The sequence below is a fragment of the Balaenoptera physalus genome (assembly GCF_965194825.1).
Source record: "Balaenoptera physalus genome assembly, chromosome: 6".
NCBI classification, from domain to species: Eukaryota; Metazoa; Chordata; class Mammalia; order Artiodactyla; family Balaenopteridae; genus Balaenoptera; species Balaenoptera physalus.
Window position 1 is genome coordinate 53,952,346 of NC_138885.1, and position 22,281 is coordinate 53,974,626.

The 22,281-nt window shown below is 33.3% G+C and overlaps 1 protein-coding gene across 7 annotated transcripts in view; it reads right to left on the minus strand.

Moving 5' to 3' along the window:
* The window catches only part of BAZ2B (bromodomain adjacent to zinc finger domain 2B), a 307,588-nt gene that overhangs the window by 56,093 nt on the left and 229,214 nt on the right, over positions 1-22,281 (minus strand). For 6 of the 7 annotated variants that reach the window (XM_082464830.1, XM_082464829.1, XM_082464828.1 and 3 more), the window contains 8 exons: positions 18,443-18,508; positions 16,686-16,751; positions 15,244-15,288; positions 14,998-15,024; positions 13,697-13,762; positions 4,001-4,141; positions 1,382-1,636; positions 192-406 (listed from right to left, as the gene is read on the minus strand). In XM_082464830.1, the coding sequence (XP_082320956.1) occupies positions 192-406; positions 1,382-1,636; positions 4,001-4,141; positions 13,697-13,762; positions 14,998-15,024; positions 15,244-15,288; positions 16,686-16,751; positions 18,443-18,508 (881 nt within the window). The remainder of the gene's footprint in view (positions 1-191; positions 407-1,381; positions 1,637-4,000; positions 4,142-13,696; positions 13,763-14,997; positions 15,025-15,243; positions 15,289-16,685; positions 16,752-18,442; positions 18,509-22,281) is intronic. The other variant, XM_082464833.1, reaches the window with a different exon arrangement.

Here is a 22,281-nt window from a genome sequence, read left to right on the forward strand (position 1 = left end):
GACTGCAAAGAGATACATTGAAACATTATTAGCAGTAGTCATCTCTGAATGGTGAGATTAGTGTAATTTTAATCTTTTTCTTTGTGGTAGTCTGTAACTTCAAAATTTTCTATAAGCAATTTGTATTACTTTGTGACCAGACAAATTCAAAACAGAAAAGAATCACCAGAAATGTCTGGGCATATGCTTACCTCACCACACTCTTGCTGCACGCCAGTTCATTGATCAGGAAAGCCAGAACTGAGGCTTTCTGTGCTGGAGTGTGAGCCTGAAAAGCTTTGGTCTTCAGGCTTTCAGTAAGCTCAGTTTGTCCACAGTGTGCTTCCATAAAAATCTGCAAAATCTCGGAAACATTGTCTCGATTCACACCAACATTCAGCAAATGTTCTCCAAGAGCTGTTTTGGCCTATAAAAGGTTGGCATTTTTATCAGTATTGACCACAACGACTCATAAGATATAAACAATAAGACTTTTAAATACTGGTATTATATGATTTAGGTATTACTGACAAGGGCTTTATTCACATTTTTGATGAAGTGGCGATAAAACATGACGTTCAACATCATTTAGTCAACAGATGATAGACAAGTTTTCAAGTACTTGTAATTTTTCTATTCTTTCTTCAAACCCTTGGTTAAAAAGTTCGGTGGGGAGAAGAGTATGTAAACTTGTGGCTAAAAATGGTCTCACCATACCTTCTTTGACTACAGACACTATCCCAAGCTTTTCCAGGCTCTACCAGTAGTAGTGGGGGAGAGGTTGAAAAGTACTATCAATGTGTTTTCTTGCTCGACGGTGTCATGGATTTTATTGTCTAGTATGCTGAATGAATAGGGAGATGGAAAAAAAAAGTAACAGGTGCATCTGGAAGAGTCTCTCTACATTATCTAGAGCAAAGCTGACTGAAATGTGTATCTTAATTGGAATTAAGATAAATTTGACTTATTGCGTATCCACTTAGCAGTACAGTATCTTAACATGCTGGTCTGTAGGGGCCTTGATTAGCCTCGGTTATTCACAGTGTTTCAGAGAGAACACAGTATAATTTCAGAAGGCACACATAAGTTAATTGCTTTATGAATTAAGAATTCTCTGTTTTGCTGAATATCACTTAGGTATTTCCTTAAATCAGATTGCTTTTTGCCAAAAGCTAGAGGGAAAAAAATAATTTGGTAATGATTTACATTCCTTAGGCTTTATGAACCAGGTTTTTCTAAGTTTGCACCAATTGTACCAATCTACCTTTAACTTTGTAAGAAGTTATGTAGAAAAAATTGGATCTGTCTATACAGTCTTCTGCTAATACACTAAAGCCAGCACTGAGAGTATCAATGCACTGATAGTACAAATTTAAAAAATTATATTTTGGTTTTTTTTTACCTTGTATCCTGTAATTAGACCTGGATCACATACAGCAGCTGAGAGGAGCCTCACAAGCAAGTCTTGTACTTCACCCATGCTGTCCCCTATATTTAGCAATCCCTCTTGAAGAACACTCAGGCTTGGAACATCAATATTCACATCGAAGCCCAAAACTTTACCAAAGTTTCGTAAGAACTGCACCACCATGAGACAGTCTGAAAATGTACTTCCAGAGAGAACAAGTCCTGGAATACGAGGCAACTCTGGCAAAGGCTGAAAAGAAAAGAGAGAAAAAGTAATTCAAAAAGCCATGATTTTATATCTCCTGAAGTAAAGTAAATTGCTATTTTTCTCTTGCATTATACCAGTGGTTTTCCCTCTGGATTGTAAATTCCCTGGGGGCATTTCTATAACCCCATGGTACTAAGCATAGAATCCTGAACACAAGTAACCACTAATAAATTTTGGTTGAACTCAACGTGAACTTAGATCTCTGCAAAAGAGAACACTAATTTTAACTTACGTACTGATAAAACACAGGTTATACAACTGGAACAAAAATCAGGTAACATAAGAAATAAACATCTCAAAAGTACTTTAACATGGACATACTTAGTAGGGCACGTGCAATAGTTTCTTCTACTGATGTAGACTGATTTATAATTCACACTCTTTTGGGAGCTCAGAAGTTAACAGTGTGCATCTGTGTGCTGTATGGTTGGAGAGAGTACCATCTTTGGCTAATGACTGACCAGAACCCATGACCCTATCAAGAACCCAGTAATACTGCAACTATCAGTCTTTAGGTTTCCCGTATATAGCAAAACATTGAATTTCAGTGTTAAAATTAGAGAGCTCTCTTGCTATTTCTCAAATATGCTCACATATTAACATTTTAATGACTAAATTATATTATCAGTTGTTATGGACATTTTAAAAGTTAAATAAATAAGTAACCTAAATTAAAAACATTTTTGTCCATGAACGGGATTCAATAATAGGACTTTCAATTCTGATTGAGAAAAATGTGGCTTGTAAATATTTCTATTTATCTAAATTTGTCCTTGTTCAAAAATGTTTCCTCCACTCTGCGCTTGCTGAAATAACTAACCAAAGACTTTTTCTACTAATAGTGTGCGGAAACACAGAATTATGGACAATTGCTGATATCATACAAATCTTTTGTTACATATGAAAACCATTTAATTCTGAGTCTTCTTTTTTCCTGAATCAGATCAGACATACACATTTCCATATGATTCTAAAAATTTATATAACAAAGCTAACGAAAGTAAGGCTTAAAATGGACTTACAAATATTTGATATAGTGCATATGGATTTAAATGAAAATAAAAGATCACTTAGGACAATTTAGGATTAAAAAAAGATCATTTAGGATTAGCAAGAAAATAAAGCTCACTTAGGATTTAAAAAATTGCTCACCAGGAGCTTATTAAATGTGTTGACTAACCACTGTACCCATTCTATGCTTAGGAAATTTTAAACATCCAATTGACTAAAACTAGAATGTATACTTTCATTTTTATTTAGAAGCATTTATGCTAGGTAAATAAATAGAATATTAGTATCATTAAATTTTCCACTTGGGTACTAAAAGTTTGCTTTAAGCACTTTAGAAAAGAGCTTGCATAATCAAGAGACAAGCACTATATGTATATTATATGGCATGTAAGTAAATATAGATGCTATTGACCAAGTATAGTATTCTATTACTGAGACAGTATTATAGATATGATATGCATTATTGTATAATTTTCTAGGAATACTATCTTCTTAACTATAGCCAAACATAATTGATTTCTATTCATAAGTATGTGAAATCATGCCAGTTATCATGGTGATTTTGCTCTTTCCAAGTTGCTACTTTTCTGTATTTTAGCAACATTATAAATCTGTGAAGCATGATGGAAGAGAAAACACACATGAGGTACTTTGCTTGGACACATTTCTTGGCTTTCAGGATCATAAACAGTATGGGCTCTGGAGTTTGAAAAACTGGGGACTGCATCCAAGTTGTCACTTATGAGCTGTATAATCTTGAGCAAGTTCCTTAACCTCTCTGTGTCTCAAGTTTTCTCATCTGTAAATGGGCATAAATACCAGTCCTATAGGATTGTGGTGAGGATTAAATGAGAAAATTCATTTAAAGCACTTAGCATAGGGCCTGGCATGTACTAAACATACTCAATAGTTAGCTACCATCACTAAAGCATTGAAGGAGGTTATAGATTATAAATCCTAATTTATTTAACTATCCATGGAGGCATGAGGGAGGAGTTAGATCTTTCTGTAACTAAATGCCTGGGAAGGACCAAATGAAACACAGAAATCCTATCTATTTCTATAATTCATTTTTGTAGATTTCTGCAGTATTTCTACTTAAATTAAAAAGGTTTGCAGTACTCCATTTGTATATTAAGAACCGCCATTATCAGCACAGGGCTCTGGAGAGGTTTACTCGTGGCCATACAGGAGAGACAGATTGACCTAGACTTGGAAATCCACTGCTCCAGCTAAAAACACAAGGCTTTCATAATGGCAGCTCTGGCAAAGGAATCAGGTGACAACACAGAAAAAATTAAATTTATTAATGAAATGGTTTACATGATAAATTACCTTTTGGTCTGCTAAGCACATGTCTTCATTAGGCTTCTTTAGTTCCTTTGCCATTTCTAATTCTAATCTTCGTTGCTCTAGTTTACGTTCTTTATTTAATCTTTTCTCATCACGTTTTTCTTGCTTTAACCGTTCTTTTTCCTTAAAAAGAAAACCATGTCCACATATTCTCTTTAATCATTATCTGTGTTTAAAAAACCTCCAGTTAAAATTTAAAAAGTAATCAAAGTGTTATTTCCATGAACAAAATTCTCTTAGGATGTTTAGGAATAGACTTGGAATTACATAGAAACAATGACGTATTTTGCTTTTCAGCGTTTTCACCTTTTGAGTTTCAAAATAATCTTATGACTATATGTATATATACATACATATACAAAATATCAATATTAGTTTCAATCTAGATTATTTCATTATTCAAAATTTATTCAATCATTTCCCAGGTTATAATATGAGAATAAAATACTTATTAATAAAAGCAGGTATATAAAATGCACATGGGCAAGTAAATATTCATAAAAAAAAAGTTAACTAGTATTAACAAAAATTTTTGTGTAGCTCAAGGAAGCAAGAAAAGATTTACAGCATGAAAATGGAAGCAACATGTTTGAATCTGCAAAAGCAGTTCTTTCAAAGTGAATTAGCTAGTCTTAAGACGTGAACCTATGATGAAATAAAAATATTATTTACCACTCTAAACAACATTTAAAGTAATGTAAAATGGGTTTTGAAGGCAATTCCAAAAGCTTTAAAATTATTTTGGGTAATGGCAACTATATGGAAATAATCATCCTGTTTCTCTGTTGTAGAGTATGGCATTCTTTTGGAAGAAGTGACTTTCTATATAATACTGGTGTCATTACTTTATCGTCATACATCAAATACAATTCTCTTTTTAAACTGAAGTATAACTGACTTACAATATTATATTGGTTTTAGGTGTACAACACAGTGATTCCATATTTTTATACATTCTGAAATGATCGCCATAATCAAGTCTAGTTACCATGTCACCATACAGAGTTATTACAGTATTAATGACTATATTCCTTATGCTGTACATTACATCCCCATGACTTATTTATTTTATAACTGGACATCTTAATTCCTTCACTTCAATTCCTTCATTTCAATTATCACTGGTTAGACAGCACGCTGACTGCTATGGCAGGGCATGCCAAGGGGGAGACAGAGAGGAGTGGAGAAGTAATACATTCCCAGCCAAGAGCTGAGAAAGCACGATGTATTTGAGAAATTGCTAGTAGTTTCATGACTGGAGTGTAGGTTGCGTGTTGAGTAGTTGTTGAATATTGTGATACAGAACCAGAGATCAGGTCATCATGAGGACTTTTTTATACGATATGCTCAAATAAATGCTCATTTTTACACTGCTTCTAAATTTCTGGGTTACTGATTCACGCAGACATTTGGGAGGAAAATGATAAAAAAGCTATATTAAGAAATTATTGACACCAAAAAGTTCTAAAATTAATCTTATCAATTATAAACTAAAAGCAGGTTCTGAGGCTCTAATGACATAAAATATACACAATTAACAAGTAACGTTCCCACAATGCAGTATAGATTTTCAAATCAAATTATCATTGGTAGAACAATTTTGTTTTCCATACTGGATTTTCAATCTTTAAACACATGAGATGTTGCTCTAAGTACTTTTCCAAAGAAGAGAAGCCAAACTTCTTGGTTACTTACCAGAATAATGAATTACAATCACTAACAGAAAAAACATATTAAATGTCTCATAAATTTCAAAGTAGCTGGTGTAAATTTTTCTACTATACAGGACTAACCCAGAATTCTTAATGATGTTTTAATAGTAATCATAAATAATTGAGACTTCTCTGCTATTCACTAAGAACTGTTGAAAATGGTTATTATTTCTTTTCTTTTGAAAAAGAAAGGACCTGTGTGACACTAATGCTCTTTTCACTGTGCCAACTTCACATTAGTGGCAATATGAGGGTATGTACACCCTTCAGTGATAGGTACACAATGAGTTAGAGTGCATTTAATGCCATGAGGTAAAGCTGTCTTATATTCTTGGATATCATTTTTACCTAGTGATATGCAGTATTTTTCAAATTAAAAAAGCATGGCCATAATATGGAATAGAATGTAAAAGTGACATCTATATCTTAGGATAAAATGGAGGTTTGCAAGAAATCTTAGAAATTCATGGGACCTTTATTACTTAAAGACAAGCATCTACTCCCTCAATGGGATACTTTAAGGGAAACATGGAGTCTCTAAATTTAATGCATTTATTCACTAATTTATTTAGTGACTTCTACTGAACTGTATAGGACTAACACAAATCCTGTGGCTTTGGTACAAAATGACTCTCAAAGAACCAGAGCTTCTAGGATCCCCTCAACGATCAACTAGTATTTAAAATGGCATATAAAGACAGTCACAATCTAGCCCCACAGAAGTTCTGGTCTCGTATCTCATGATTCTCAGTGAATCTCCCAAACTCTAGGCACATTTTGTGATACAACTGTGTTGAGCAAACAGTGTAACCAGTTTGAGGCACTGCTTGGATGATAATGATAATGATCATGAGGAGGAGGGGGAAGAGGAGGGGGAGGAAGAGGAGGGGGAGGAGGAGGAAGGGGAGGAGGGGGAGGAGGGGAGGAAGGGGAGAAGGGGGAGGAGAGGAGGGGGAAGAAGAGGAGGAGAAGCAGCAAAGCCAAGAGAGGTATACGCACAAGGTTAAAACTGACTAACCCCCTCTTTGCACCTTCCTCCCCAAACCCCAGAGGTCCTGTTTAGTTACAACATTGTATTTATGTACCTGTCATCCCCTCTGACTGGAATGCATAGCCCTTCCTCCTTTACACAAAAATAAACCCTGTGTTTTAATTTTTCCCACAGCTAGTTCAGGAGTTTTAATATTTCCCTTTTTTGAGCTTCCACATAACTTATTACAGCATTTATTGCACTGAGTGACAATTATTTGTTTAAAGTTGATCTCTCGCACTGTAGTGCGAACTTCTAGAGATCAGAGGAACCAACTTATTCACCTCTTTATGGACCTATTCAATTCCCAGCAGTATAATTTGCCAGAAACCCTCAGGAGAGTTTTTAATATTATCTTTGTCTCTGACAACTCAAGCCTGTATCAGTTCAATTTTCCTCTCCCACTGGTTTAAATATTGTTCTTATTTCCAACTATAATAGTTATCATATGCCTCTAATGGACATATACAGTGTGCCTTAGCATATAAAAATTATTTAAGCATTGATTAATTTGCTGAATGATTAAATCTACAAATGCCACATTGTTTAAATTTCAGGGCAATAACTTACAGTGTCTACAAATGACTATGAAATATAGCTCTTAACTATATTTTAGATTGACTATAAACAATTACAAGCAAATTAGAATGCCTCCTTCCAATTTTTGGGGGCCTTCATTCCCAACTTTCCCCGTCCTTACCCAGTTTTCTAGATGTAGAAATTTATGAAATAAATGTGGATTCTTGGTATATATGTCATTTACAATAAAACATCTTTTTATCATCTTAATTATAGTAATGAAATTTTCTGTATCAAAATATTACTAATATCTTAATTAAGAAGTCATTTAAATTTCATTCAAAGTTGCAACACCTTTCAATAGCAAAAGTGTTAAATTTAGATTACACTAAATAGCCTAAGATACATAGGGTGAAAATTTTAAATGCATGAAAAGATTATTTTAGGGACTCTAAAAGCATAACTGAAAGTATTTCCAGAAATCTATAGCAAAATAACAAAGGTATGAAATGAATTTATTCTATTTTAGAATCACAGAAGTTTAAAAACTAAGCAATGAGTGTGGTAGGAGGATCTGTTATTATAAAGTTTTACAATTTGTCAAATTGCCAAACAGGCCATTTTTAAGAGGCCATGTTGCAAAGATGCCTATGTTTCCTGTATTTTATGATTCTACTGGGTCTCTTAGGGGTTTGCTCTGGGCATAATTAGGAGGTTACATTTCTTTTCACAGCAACTGTACTTAAATTTCAAAGACATAAATATTCTTTAAGAGACACAGATTTACCTCAGGGTGCAAGAAGAATAAAGTGTAAATAAGATTAATAACACAAGCCATTTATAGAAGACAGATATAAAGAATAAAAGTGATACTATTTTATGTCACATATTGAGCATGAGTAGAAAAATCAGGGTAATTTTTTTAAAGGGCCTATTTTTACATTTAAAATGTAATAATAAATTAAGTTTAAACAAATGAAAAAATTATGAATCCATGATAAAAGAAATCCTTATATTTTAAATTTTTAATAAAATTATATATTATTTATATTATATTTTATTGTATTTTACAGGTATCAATATAAAATACTATTTAAAAAGAGTAAAAATTTCCAGTTATCACATTTTCATAAAATCCACCAAAGTATTACACAAAAGTCTGTACTTACTTTAGATTAACTATCACTAAATATTCTTAGAGTAGCTACTACTATACAAATGTTTCCTAAATTAAAATCAAAATTGTTAATAATTCTTGAGTCAGGTAAGTAGAGATTTTAATACATCTAAATTACATTGATAATAATTCGTTCCAAAATTGTGCGTGTATCTTTTAAATGTGTATGACATTTAACATTTTACTGAATAGTTAATATAAAATCATTTTACATGCTTTTAAAGACAATTTAATTTTAAAATTGAAATTAAGTACATTATATAAAGTACAATATACAAGTATGTCATATAAGTACATTTATTATATCTTCAACTGAAAAATGGGTTTGTTTAAACAAAACTGTCTACATGAGCAATTCTACTTTTTATTTTTCACTAAGTAATGATTAGTATAAATACAGGATTATAAAATACTCATGACTTGAATCATTGAATGGGTTATACATTTTTTTTTAAAGATGTTATGAGTGATAGCTTTTTTTTTTAACTTTTGGGTTTTATTTATTTATTTATTTATGGCTGTGTTGGGTCTTCGTTTCTGTGCGAGGGCTTTCTCTAGTTGCGGCAAGCGGGGGCCACTCTTCATCGCGGTGCGCGGGCCTCTCATTATCGCGGCCTCTCTTGTTGCGGAGCACAGGCTCCAGACGCGCAGGCTCAGTAATTGTGGCTCAAGGGCCCAGTTGCTCCGTGGCATGTGGGATCTTCCCAGACCAGGGCTCGAACCCGTGTCCCCTGCATTGGCAGGCAGATTCTCAACCACTGCGCCACCAGGGAAGCCGATACATTTTTTTATGTTTGCAAATTATTAGATGATTTCTGAAACCTGAACTACTATCTTCTATTTTACGGTTTTGTCTCCTAAAGTGCTGACATAGTCATTCTGTAATAGATGCATGTTTAACAACCTTTTGTTGTTTATTGATCCTTGGGGAGATAGATATACAAAAGACTCTGTTACGAGTACTATGGTTGATTATTCAGATAATATGAGTAAAGTGTTTATAAATTTGTGACTGACATAGTTTGAAGTTTTTATAAATGAAACAGGAGATTTTGAGCTACTTTGTCACACTGCTTAAACCAACCTAAGTTTCCAGTGATTAGTAATAATGAGAGCACAAATATATCGTAAGACTTGAACTATACTAGGATATAAGCCTTTTTTATTCATGAGGCTAAAGATTATCCTTTCTTATATTATGTTATAAAAATATTTATGAACTATGATGATACACTAAAATTAATATAATAATAAGTAAGGTAATTTCTGAATATGTCTGAATATTCTTATTAATTATAGATTTATATAAAGGAAAAACTATAGAAATTAGATTTCTAAGTTAGGGAACCAATATAAATTTGGGATGTTTTTAGTGAAAAATAAGTTAACACTAAATCAAAAAGTAAGATCAGTGTAGTGTACACAAAGAAACATAAAAATGGTGTTTGTGTTACCTTTTTTACTTTGATGACTATGGGGAGGTTCTTGGAATAAATTCAGATGTTATAAGAGATTTTTAATTAACAAGGTGAAAGCAATTAATTTTTTAACCTCATAATTCTTTAAACATTACCCATAATATCAGCATTTTTGTTTATCTTATTTTTTTCTTCACAACTTAATAATTAAATGTCTAAAGGTATTAAAGTTTAGAATCAAGGGTTACACATAGGCCATTTTAGAATTTTGAGTTGGCCCTGCCTAAGTATCATATGGCTTTAACTTTACAATAAAGTTTGTTCTTTTAACAGTTAATAACAGAAAAAATTGCAGTTGAGCTATTAGGAGGTAATAAGAGGCAGAATATGAAGCCAAGATGTGCCCATTACTGGCATTACTCTAGTTACATCTCATGCACATTAAGTAATAATGAAGAAATGAACAAGTAGATACAGGAAGGGTTTGTTAATATTCACGGAGGTACAAGTTTATGTAAAAGATATGGTGAAAGTTTGGATTATCAGTAAAAATATATGCCTAGTCACTGCTTAACTGTTTATACTGTAAAGATTTCTCACTCTGATAGGATAAAAAGCATCTTTAAGTTTTTTGCTTTTCCTGCAGCATCTAATTTAATGCTGTGTACACAACAGTCTTTTAAGAAATGTAAAAACATACTTAGTTGATTACTAAGATCTATAGGTATCATTCAATAGAGGAACACAATTTAAGATCTGAATAACTGGGGACTTCCCTGGTGGTCCAGTGGTTAAGAAGACTCCACGGCTCCCAATGCAGGGGTTGCGGTTTGAACCCTGGTCGGAGGGTTCAAACATACCGCATACCGCATGGTGTGGCCAAAAAAAAACCCATCTGAAAAACTGGTAAAATTCTCTAGTCCTGTTCACAGGTCTATAGTTATCAGAGGATAACAACGTTTTAAGAATTCAGCTTTACCTATGGGATTCTCTCAAACATCCTGAAAAAGGATTATTTGTAACATATGTTATTGTATTGTTATTTTAAATAATAGTTCCTTAAGTGTTTAAAAAAAGAAAACCACCTAGAATAAAGTAAAATGATTTTATTATTATTATATAAAGAAAATTATATAGACAGAAAACATATAATGTACTCTGTTCTGGGAAGGCCTCTTTGATAAGTTAATATTTGACCTATGACTGAACAATAGATAAGAACCACTTGAATATTCAGTGGAAGAACAGCAACAGTAAAGACCCTTTGTTTAGAAATAATAAAAAGACAAAAATGACTGGAACATAGTACATAAGGTACAAATTGTATGAGGTAAAGTTGGAGAGGTTGGCAGAGGTCAGAGCATGTGGGTCTGATATGTCATGATGAGGAATTTGGACTTTATTACTATTGTAATGAGAAGCCACTGGATAGTGTTAAGATATCCAGATATAATCTGGTTTCTTTTTTGAATAGATCACTCCAGCTACTCTGTGGAGAATGCATAGGGAGTGTGCTGAGGAAAGCAAGAATGAAAGCAGGGAAAACAGGTTCTTTAAGTTATTATGCTTTAAGCTGTTACTTTATGTATACATGCATGCACACGTGCGTACACACACATATTTTTGCTTTGATATTTTGGCATAGTTTTCTTGTATTTCTTTTCTAATTACTCATGCTTGATACGGGCATCCCTATCACGAACTTGTATTGCTCCAATATAGGTGGGTTAATTTTCCTTTAGTTTCTTCTCACTTTATCTGATAATTGTTTTTATATTTCAAAGTACTTCAAATTGAAGAGTATTTTGTATGCTATTCATGTTTCTTTTTTCTGAGGATGAAGGGAGCTAGAAGAGGGAGAGCTGTACCTGGTTTCTCATAACCCTTTCCAAGTTTTATTGGAAGCAGTGTACCTGATTTCACTCTATCTAGTCAAGGGTATATCCTTTTCCCATGAAAGATGCTCTTGGGTCTTGAGAGATTCTTAGAAGATTTCATTTGAATTATCTTCATTTATCCCATGGCTGCTACCTTCCACTCAATGCAGATCTTACTCACCTCTCTTTAGCGGCTTTTCCTACTCTCCTCCCAGGCCACAGAGCAAATATAAAAAAACCAGTGGGAGAGGTCATGACTTTTGGGCCTTTTGGGTACCTCTTAACCTGAGCATTCACTCCCTCGGATGATCTTATCCTTACTATTCTCTTGGGTGTCCCCTTCTACCAAATCCTAGTACGTCTGGAGATAATGCTCTGGGTTATTTTCATTATTCTGCCTTTCTTTAGCTTTCCTCTCCAAGAGGAAAAATCAGAATAGCAAGCCCTGGTTCTTCTTAGTCCTTCCGGTAAGAGGAATACCTGGCAGGGAAGAACTTGCCTCTTGAGGGATTTTCCAGGTCTTTTCCCTGAGTTATTCCCTCAGTTCCCATCTCTCCAGATAGGAGAAAATTAGGTCGAGCTTTTAGAATTTTAATTAATCCCCTTCCCTACTCTTCCCAGCCTTGCGTTCAGAAGGGAACAGAGTTTGCAGCCATGCCCATTCCTGGAATCTGTTACCTCTCTCTCTTTCCCTGCCTGTCATTTTTCAGAGATTGTCGTTATAAATCCATGTGTAGATTCCCTTGTTGTGTTAGATGTAGAGGGTGTCAGTGGTCCTGGATAATTAACAAGTAAGGACAAAAACACCTATATAGTAATAAGTAACTTATTGTGATAAGTAAGTAGGTACTATGTGGTGCCAGGCACTGTTCCAAGAACTTTACACATACGCTCATATAGACACACACCCATTTAATCATAACTACAAACCCTATGAAATAGGAATTAGTATCATCTCCATTTTACAGATGAAAAAACTGAATCACAGAGAGGTTAAATAACTTGCCCAAGGTCATATAGCTGGAATGTACTGAAATTAGAATTCAAATCCTGATCATTTGGTTACAATGTCCAGGTTCCTAAACAATACACATACTGTGCCTTCATATCAGAAATCTGTAATGAGAGTTTAAGCCACAGCTGAGGCCAAAAAACTGAAATATAGGGCACTCAACTTCTAGACCAAATAGTCTCATTTTCATTAATTATTATTTATTAAATGCTTATCCCACTTGATAATCTTATAATCCTACCAGAACCATTATCTCAATTTTAAAGAAGAAATAACCTGAAGAGATAAAGCAAGTTGGTTTAGAGCCAGCATGGGTATCTGAGTCTCTGAAACTCCAAAGCCCTGGTTATAATGGCCATACCTCTATTCAACTGTTTTAATTCAGAATTCATTCCTTTGTAACATTTTTTAACCTTTAAGTGATTTCTATTAACATCCATATAAGTTCATTTTGACTTATTGCAATAATTTTCTTATTCTGAAGTATATGGTAAAAGTCTATTTCAAAGATAGTACTTAGGCCTAATTTTACACATAGAATGCTAAAGAGTAATTTTGAGGGCAGAAGTCCATGGTTGAACTGACTGATGTTTGAATTAGGACACATAGGACTTGTCGAGGCATGTTGTAATTTTGTGAAACTCTGGTCACAGTAAGAAATAGCTTCTTTTATCCAAATGAATGCCATTCACTATATTTTAAAAAGGTAATTAAAATCTCAGCCAAGAAAATTAACTCATACATTGGAATCCATCCTATGGATTCTTTTATGTTCTAACACTTGGTTACTATCTCTAACCTTTGGTTTGCTTATGAGAGTAGGTAAATCATGACAATCCCTATTCCAAAAAATCTATACTTAGAAGAGCCCATGTTTTAAGAAAACATATTAATTTATGACAAGATAATATTTTTCCAGAAACATACACTTACTTCTGCTTTTTTACGCGCTTCCATAGCTTTCATAAGCATCATATGTTGTCGCCTTCTCTCTCGTTCCTATTAGGCCAGATAAAATTAGGAATATAACTCAACCATAGTTAATAGTTTGATTTTCAAATGGAAAAACAAAACAAAACAGAACAAAAAAACTCGGTATAGCATGTTTAGCATTTATAGACAAGTCACAGTAAATACTAAATATAAGACAAGAATGGCCAGTCTGTGCATGTTTTAGTTCAGGTTTAGAAAGCAAATACAAGAACAATCAAAAGCAAAAAGGTAAAGCAATGAACATGGAGACAGTGTAAACAGAAGCATACAAGGTTTACTTATGGTCAGTTGTGATGCTCCTTCAAAAGCTGGCAGAACAAAAAGCATAATGGTTGGCTGGAACAGGTCAGTTACCTTACATCTGCTATTAGAAAAACCACAAATATGTACTACAGCCAATTAAACCAAAGGTTGTGCTGTTCTTAAATTTTTAGATCAGGCAGAAATTGATTTATATTCACTTTCACTTCATGGTTTTAGAATTAGTTATTTTTATTTCAAGTACACTATCATTTTGTAAATCCAATAAGCCACCGACAAATTAGAAAGTTTTTTTCAAGCTGTTATAGGCATAATTCATATAACAACATCAATGAAATAGGATATTCCTGTTTACTGATGTCTGCCACTTGATGCACTATTTAAAGCCACAAAAGCTGCACCATGGGCTCGTAAGTGGAATCTAAAAGGCACAGTATGAAAATAAGGTAAGCATTAGCTTACTTCGATAGTCTCATTTTACTTTAAAATAAAAAAATCACATAGCTATAGTACTGAATCATTCTTTTTGATTAAATATACGTGGTTCCCCCAAAGGGATATTTCTAAAAATTTCTAAAATTTGTCCATAAAACCAGAATATATTTCATATTCTCTCATCAACCTAACTCAAAATTCCCATTGTACTCAATGGCAGTTTTGCATCTAGAATGATGGGAGAATGTGGGTCATAATTGTATCTAATTGGATAGTGATCCAACTTTCACTGTGACATCAGTAACGTAAACTTTTAGACAGCAGCCTTATATAAGGCCTGCCCAATTCAAATGAAAATCTTGGAAATGTACCATATTTCTTTATAGACAGACAAGCAGATGTATGCAATGCACTGTGCTGTAAAGCCATGCAGCAGTATGTAATATGACAGCAGCCAGTGCTACACTTTATGCATTGCTATGACAACCATATCACAACCAAATCACAATGCGGTGTTAGATGTACAGAAATAAACATACCCATACCATATCTAGTCTATGCCTCTCCAACTCCTGGTAGAAAGAGTTGGCACAACATTATGAGACAGAAATCACAGAGTCATGAAACCAATTTTTAACCCCCCGAAAGACACCAATCCCAAAACCAGGAATTTAAGCAGGAATTATACTGGAACTTTTAAAGAAAATATCTTGAAGATTTTTCCAAAAATAGATTTAAAAAAAATTATAAAATGTACATTTCGACAATTGTATAACTGTGTGTCTACAGACCTGATGCTTTAGAAGAACAGCTTGTTGTCTTCTCATTTCTTTTTCCTTAAAAATAAGAAACTTTTAAGATGGATTTTTAGGGAAAATTTAGAACATGCAACAAGTATTAAAAGTTCCTTTTCTGAGAGTCTATAGTCTTCCATTAGGTTGAACCATATGAAACTGCAAATATCCAATAATTTTTTACTTATAAAGTGGCAACTTCATATGGTTCTACCTAATATATAAAAACCGTATGACAGGAGCTAGGATCCTTATTCAGTAGCCATTTAGAGTTGAAATTCAGTGACCTAATAGCAAGCACACTTCAATGACCCATTCACTTAACTGACTAGCTAGATAGAGCATATCAGATACAACTGGCACTAAAAAAAAAAAAAAGGAAACATAATGAAGCAACCCTCAAATCTAGCTAATTAAAACTCTCTCCACTCTGAATATAAATCCCTAAATACACTCTGGGATTAACAGCATCTATATCATTTCTATCACTGTGTAGGAATGAGAGTGACAAGAGAAAAGGAATCAGCTTGAGATTTTTATGTCCACCTATGATTGAGGGCACCATCCCAAAGGGGTAGGGCTTAATACAAACAGTACTGGGAATGTCACCAATCTGAATCTTTTTATAAAGGTAAAATATGGATTAATTAATATTAAGGGCAGCCATTTTGAAAAGGAGTAGAAATCTAAAGAACAAAGTAAGAGAGTCTATGTAGAAAAAGGTAACAAACAGTTCCCTGGTTTTATGATATAGCTGTAGTGGCTGTTTCTTGAACTGGTAGGACCACATGGCTGCCCAATTTCAGTAAATAACTATCAGAAAAAATGGAAGGTAAGGGGTGTAATGTGTGTCGGGGTGGAGGCTGGAGGGGGAGTGAGGGTCCAACTCTCTTATGTTTCAGGCCAGAAAATCAAAACCAAAACATCCCCAAACAACACATCAAGTTACAATAAATAACAATGGCTAATTTTATTATTGGTAAATTATAGCTGATAAAGTTAGGTTTTTGTTTCTGTAGGCTTTTCGCTTTTTAATAGTTAAAACAGTTGTTAGACATTAACAAAGAGAACGTTTTAATCTAAGGAGAGAATCGGATTTCGAACACAATTTGAAACTTAAACATAAATGATACAAAATAGCTCTGGGGAGATCTTATCCATCAAAACTATACACAGGTATTATGCAATAGTTTGCATTTCTGATTTGGTCTGCTATTTAAAGAGCTCAAAGTATCACACAGAACCTGTATAATGAAATATAAAAAAATACATACAATATACATACAATAAAAACACACACTATACACGTTTTATCTGTGCTAAACATTTTTTTAGATAGTCATTTTGAGGAGGGCTATTTTTTTTAATAATTGATACTGGTATAATATCATACAGTTTTTATTTTTGAAAAATGAAAACTGATTCTCATCTAAACTAACCTTTATTCGTTTCTCGGCCTCCAATAATTTGGCATTTGCTGCTTCTTCCTTCTTTTTCTTTTTTGCCTGTGCATGCAAAACAGGTCTCAAAGTCATGCAACAGCACCACTGCAACTTGAAAGTAATCTATGACTTGAAAATGGAGCTACATGCCTCACAGGTACAAAACAACATGGAACATATATGTAAACAATTACAGATTTTCCCACAGTTAATATTGTATTTAACATACTAATTTCATTTCTAATGTATAGATTAGCATTAAGATATAAAAAATTCTTAAATTCATAAGAGTATGTCAGCTTTTCTTGACTTCTTCAAATTCTATTAAAAGTCTGAAATAATTGAGTGTTTATTATTTTACATTAAAACTTAATCACAGAAAAAATTATTTTATGTAATTTTTCCTTTTTTTTCTGATTTTTAAAAGTAAAACATGATCACCATAAAAAATTTAGAAGATGGGATAGATTTTAACTGATAATAAAAGTTATTTAAATAATAAATCAGTAACATTTAAAAATGAACATGTCCACTTTATTTGGATTTTTTTAATACTTGAAATTTGAGATAAAGTAATCCATTACTCAGCTGATATAAATGAAACACATTAAATCTGATTTTCTCTAGCTGTATATTGTGATTAAATTCAAGGTTTTTTAAAAAGATAGAATGGAAACTTATAATCTTTCATGAAGTACATTTTGAATATCAAGGTCATGATACCAAATCTGAGCGTCATAATGTTAAAGTCATTAATTATCTAGTAGTTTGATAACTATCCAGTAGCTATTGTCAATTTACTTGAAGATAGGAGTACTTTTGATTTGGATTTTTAAAATTAATTTGAAATGGATAAGGAAACGTGTATATTTCTAGAAGGAATAATCATGTAACATAGAACACTTCAGCTATTTGACACCCTCAGGGAATAAATCGTTTATACCAAGAGTTTCCTGAATAGCTGGGAGGTTATAGCAATTTTGAACATTAGAAGTTTATTTTCACTATTTTGGATGGAAATAATTTTGAGATATATACTGCTTAGACACACTACACTAAATATAATTTGGCTTTTTCTTGATGATTTGGGGCAATTATTCTGAACATCAGTTATTATACTGTACAGTTCCACAGAGTAATGCCTTTCAGCTGTTAAGGTGTTGAAAATTGCTTGCTATTCAACTAAAAGATTACAGACTCTTGCTAGGCTTTTGAATTCCTATACATGCTGGTTGGAGTTTTTCTGTATTTTCCCTTGCTATCTTGTGGCTATTATTTTACTGATTCCCATATATGTCCTCTAGTCCTATTCCATCAGCTTGTGGGGAAGCGGGGTATATTAGAAGCCAGAAAAACAAGCTGATTAAACTGTTTCTATGTTTAAAATTTACTTTCACTCTTGTAATATTTTATTTCTAAATTAAAAGTAAATATCTGACTATAAGTCCTAATGAGTTTTCTAAAAGTAAAGAACACGAGTTTCAGCACATGAACCTTATGACACCTATACTGGCTGTTCAGAAGTTTTCCTGTTTTCTTCTTCTCTTTTGTCTTATTTCCTGGGTTGTTAGGATTAGAAGTCTGCTAAATAAGGTTCAGATAAGGTCTTACTCTATGCATTATGCTTAAAGAGAATTTCTGATGGACATATTAATTTGTATGAGTTACAGAATATGTAGGTAAGATTTTTATTTTTGTAGACTTTAAAATATATGACTATATTACTTTAATCATATCACATTTAAGAATTCTACCTCTAGAATTTGCTGGGCTCGAAGCTCTTTTTCCATTCTGATTTGTTGTATTCTCTTAATTTTTTCCTGTAGAAAAAATTATAATAATTTAAGATAATAAAATAAACTAAATATCTAGGTGAAAAGTATTTAGGTCAAATCAAATAAGTTAAGATATAAATACAGAGTTACCAAAGGTTGCCCATGGTGGATGTAAAATTTAATTGTTTAGTTTAACATCATATATATGTTCATGTCAAATTAACATGACATTATAAAATTTCTCAAAACAATTTGTAAAATACAAATGCTAAATATGTATACAGAAACTAGGTAAACTAAACTCATTTAGCCTGTGGATTTTTGTAAGTATCTGCAGTTACAATTACACTTAGTTTTAAATAAATACAGGACAGAAAAGTAGACAAATAGTGTATCAGGAGTGAGAAAAACCTAAGGCTAGTCCTGAGTTACTGTCATTCATTGGATGATCATGAGCAAAGAATAACTAAACTACTCTTGTATAAAATAGGGAGAGGTGTTTGCCCTCTCTCACTATGTCATGAATAAATTAAAAATGCTTTAAAAAGTGTGTGGCAAGGGCTTCCCTGGTGGCGCACTGGTTAAGAATCCGCCTGCCAATGCAGGGGACATGGGTTCGAGCCCTGGTCTGGGAAGATCCCACATGCCGCGGAGCCGCTAAGCCCGTGCGCCACAACTACTGAGCCTGCGCTCTAGAGCCCGCAAGCCACAACTACTGAAGCCCGCGTGCCTAGAGACCGTGCTCTGCAACAAGAGAAGTCGCTGCAATGAGAAGCCCGCACACCGCAACGGAGAGTAGCCCCCGCTCGCCGCAACTAGAGAAAGCCCGCGCACAGCAACGAAGACGCAACACAGCCATAAATAAATAAATAAACAAATTTATAATTAAAAAAAGTGTGTGGTGCCACACAACTGTAATAGATTATCATTAACAATTTCCATACTATAATTTCTTACTTCACATGATGAATAACATGATAATATTACATTGCTTTTAACTACTACAATAAGCCAAATTCAGAAAGAATCTGTAATATTATTTTTAAAAGGCTTAATTAAAATTGAACATTCTAGAGAATGATTCCAATGACATAATTGGTGTTCACAATGACATAATTGGTGTTCACATTGTCTAAACTTAATGTACTAGTTATTGTTTTAGAATTCAGTGATTATCTAAAGTTTGATAAAACTACACTTTGATTTAAAAACATTATCTCATATGCTATCAGCACAATGTTAACAATTTCATGTTCAGAAACCCCTTTGAAAGTCCCAAATTGGTACTCAATAATAATACATAGTTTGCCCCAAAACACCCCAATTTTCCTACTAGCAAATTGCATTTGTCGTAGGATTTCCAGAGCGAACACATTTCATACTGCTGAATGTTATAATACCTGTTCCAATTTCCAGATGCTAGCTGTACCTTTGCAAGCTATACTTTAACGTTTTTAAACATTTCTTTTTATGCACACTGATATTATTGATCTCAATATATACATACATATACCTATATATACACACACACATATATATGGTAGTGGTGTCATTAGCATTAGCAGAGATAAACATTATTTATAAGTTATTATAATACAGATTCACTTTATAATACTGGGTATCCAACCCCTGAACTGGGCACTTTACATAAAATATCTTATTGATCATAAAAAGAGTTGAAATTATCTTCTTTTTACCTAATAGAAAGCTAAAGTTCCTTGAGAGTAAATAGTTTGCCTTAAATCAAATAGTTAATACAGAGCCTTGGTCACATTCCAATGCCTTTGTTCCTTCTGCTTCATAATAATGCTTCTGTAAGCTTCCAGAATATTGTCTTGAGGACTATCTGGTGATACTGGCCTACTAGGTGGAAAAAATAATCCAGAAGCACATGCTACTATGTTATTCTAGATCTAATGCTAACTTTAAAGTAGGCATTATGTAACTGACTATGTGAGTAGACCTAAGCTATACTTTGATTCACTTTGTTGGCAATAAGGAATGTCAGATTGCATTCTGAAACTAGCCTCAGATAAATATCTTGATAAAACTCTATGATCAGCTCATTTGTATTAACATTGCTGAAACGTTGGGACTCCAATGCTTTTTTTTTTTTTTAACATCTTCATTGGAGTATAATTGCTTTACAATGGTGTGTTAGTTTCTGCTTTATAACAAGTGAATCAGCTATACATATACATATATCCCCATATCTCCTCCCTCTTGCGTCTCCCTCCCACCCTCCCTATCCCACCCCTCTAGGTGGTCACAAAGCACGGAGCTGATCTCCCTGTGCTATGCAGCTGCTTTTTTGATGAGCAGCAAAAAACCATGTATATTTAGGTTGTTGCCACTTCAAGACTTTAGGATCACAAAGCTGAATTTAAAGTGCTGATAAGATTTGATGGATCTCTAGCCATTAGGAAATAGGATAAGCTATGAAAAAGTATAATATTTAGAAACAATAGTATTTCACTTTAAAATGAAATATAAACTTATTTTTACATATATGTGATATACAGTAAATATTATATTTTAATAAAGGCATTCATTAGACTAGATATTTATAAGTCAACCTTACAGTGTCTTTAGCAGTGACAATTAACAAACTAATTGGAATTAACAAACTAAAGGAATTCAAGTGTACAGCTGACTACTTTAAATTATGGTAAAAGAGTCTACCATGCAGTTTGGTGTTTTATATCGTCTTTTAAAAAGTGAGCATTTGCTTTGTGCCAGGCACTGTTGCATGTACTTTACATTTATCACCTCATTTAATCTTCAGATAATGCAGTTATTTTCTTTCGCAGTGGAGGAAATAGAGACTTAGAGGTTAAGAAATTCTTAAGTAGCAGAGTCCATATTCAACTCTTACAGTGTGCCTGACTGTAAACTAAATTCTGAATCCCAATTCCATATCAACTCTTTCTAATCATACTGCTTTAGTCAATACTGGAAAGAACCTTCGAGACAGCCACATCAAATCCAACCCAAGCCATTTATTTAGCAGTTATTTATATAATAACACAATTGACTTTATTTCATACTCAGAAATAACTACTTGCCATTTCAAATTTTTTAAAGAATATTAGTTATCCCCATTTCCTTTCTGCTTTAATGATTACAGTGAATATATGGAGATGGGAGAGTAGTTTACACATTCCCATCTTCAATAAAGTTGAATATCTTGTCATGTAATGCTTTACCCGTAAGAATTTTAAAATTACTTTATTTACCTATACTTAATTTTGAAAACTACACACAGGAGAGGTATTGTAGATATACAACAGAATGCTGCTGAAATGATGCTTTTTTCATTTTTTGCACTATAGTCGGCTCTCCGTATCTGCAGGTTCTGCATCCATGGACTCTACCAACCATGGATCAAAGATAAATTAGAAAAAACAATTTTCAGGAAGTTCCTAAAAGCAAAACTTGAACTTGCCCCATGCTGGCAACTATTTACATAGCCTTCACATTGTATTAGGTATTACAAATAATCAAGAGATGATTTAAAGTATACAGGAGGATGTGCATAGGTTATATGCAAATACTACACCATTTTACATAAGGGACTTGCGTCTATGGATTTTGGTATCCATGGGGGGTGCTGGAACCGATCCCTTGTGGATACTGAGAGACGACTGCAGTAATTTTTTAGTAACTCTGAAAGCAATCACAAGCAATGGAGGCAAACCTTATTCTATATAACTTGAATTTAATTTTTTACTAGTATTTTATATGTTTTAGGACAACAGCTTTTCTTATTAAAATTTGAATATTTAAGGAATATCCTTCATTTACTGATACATTAATTC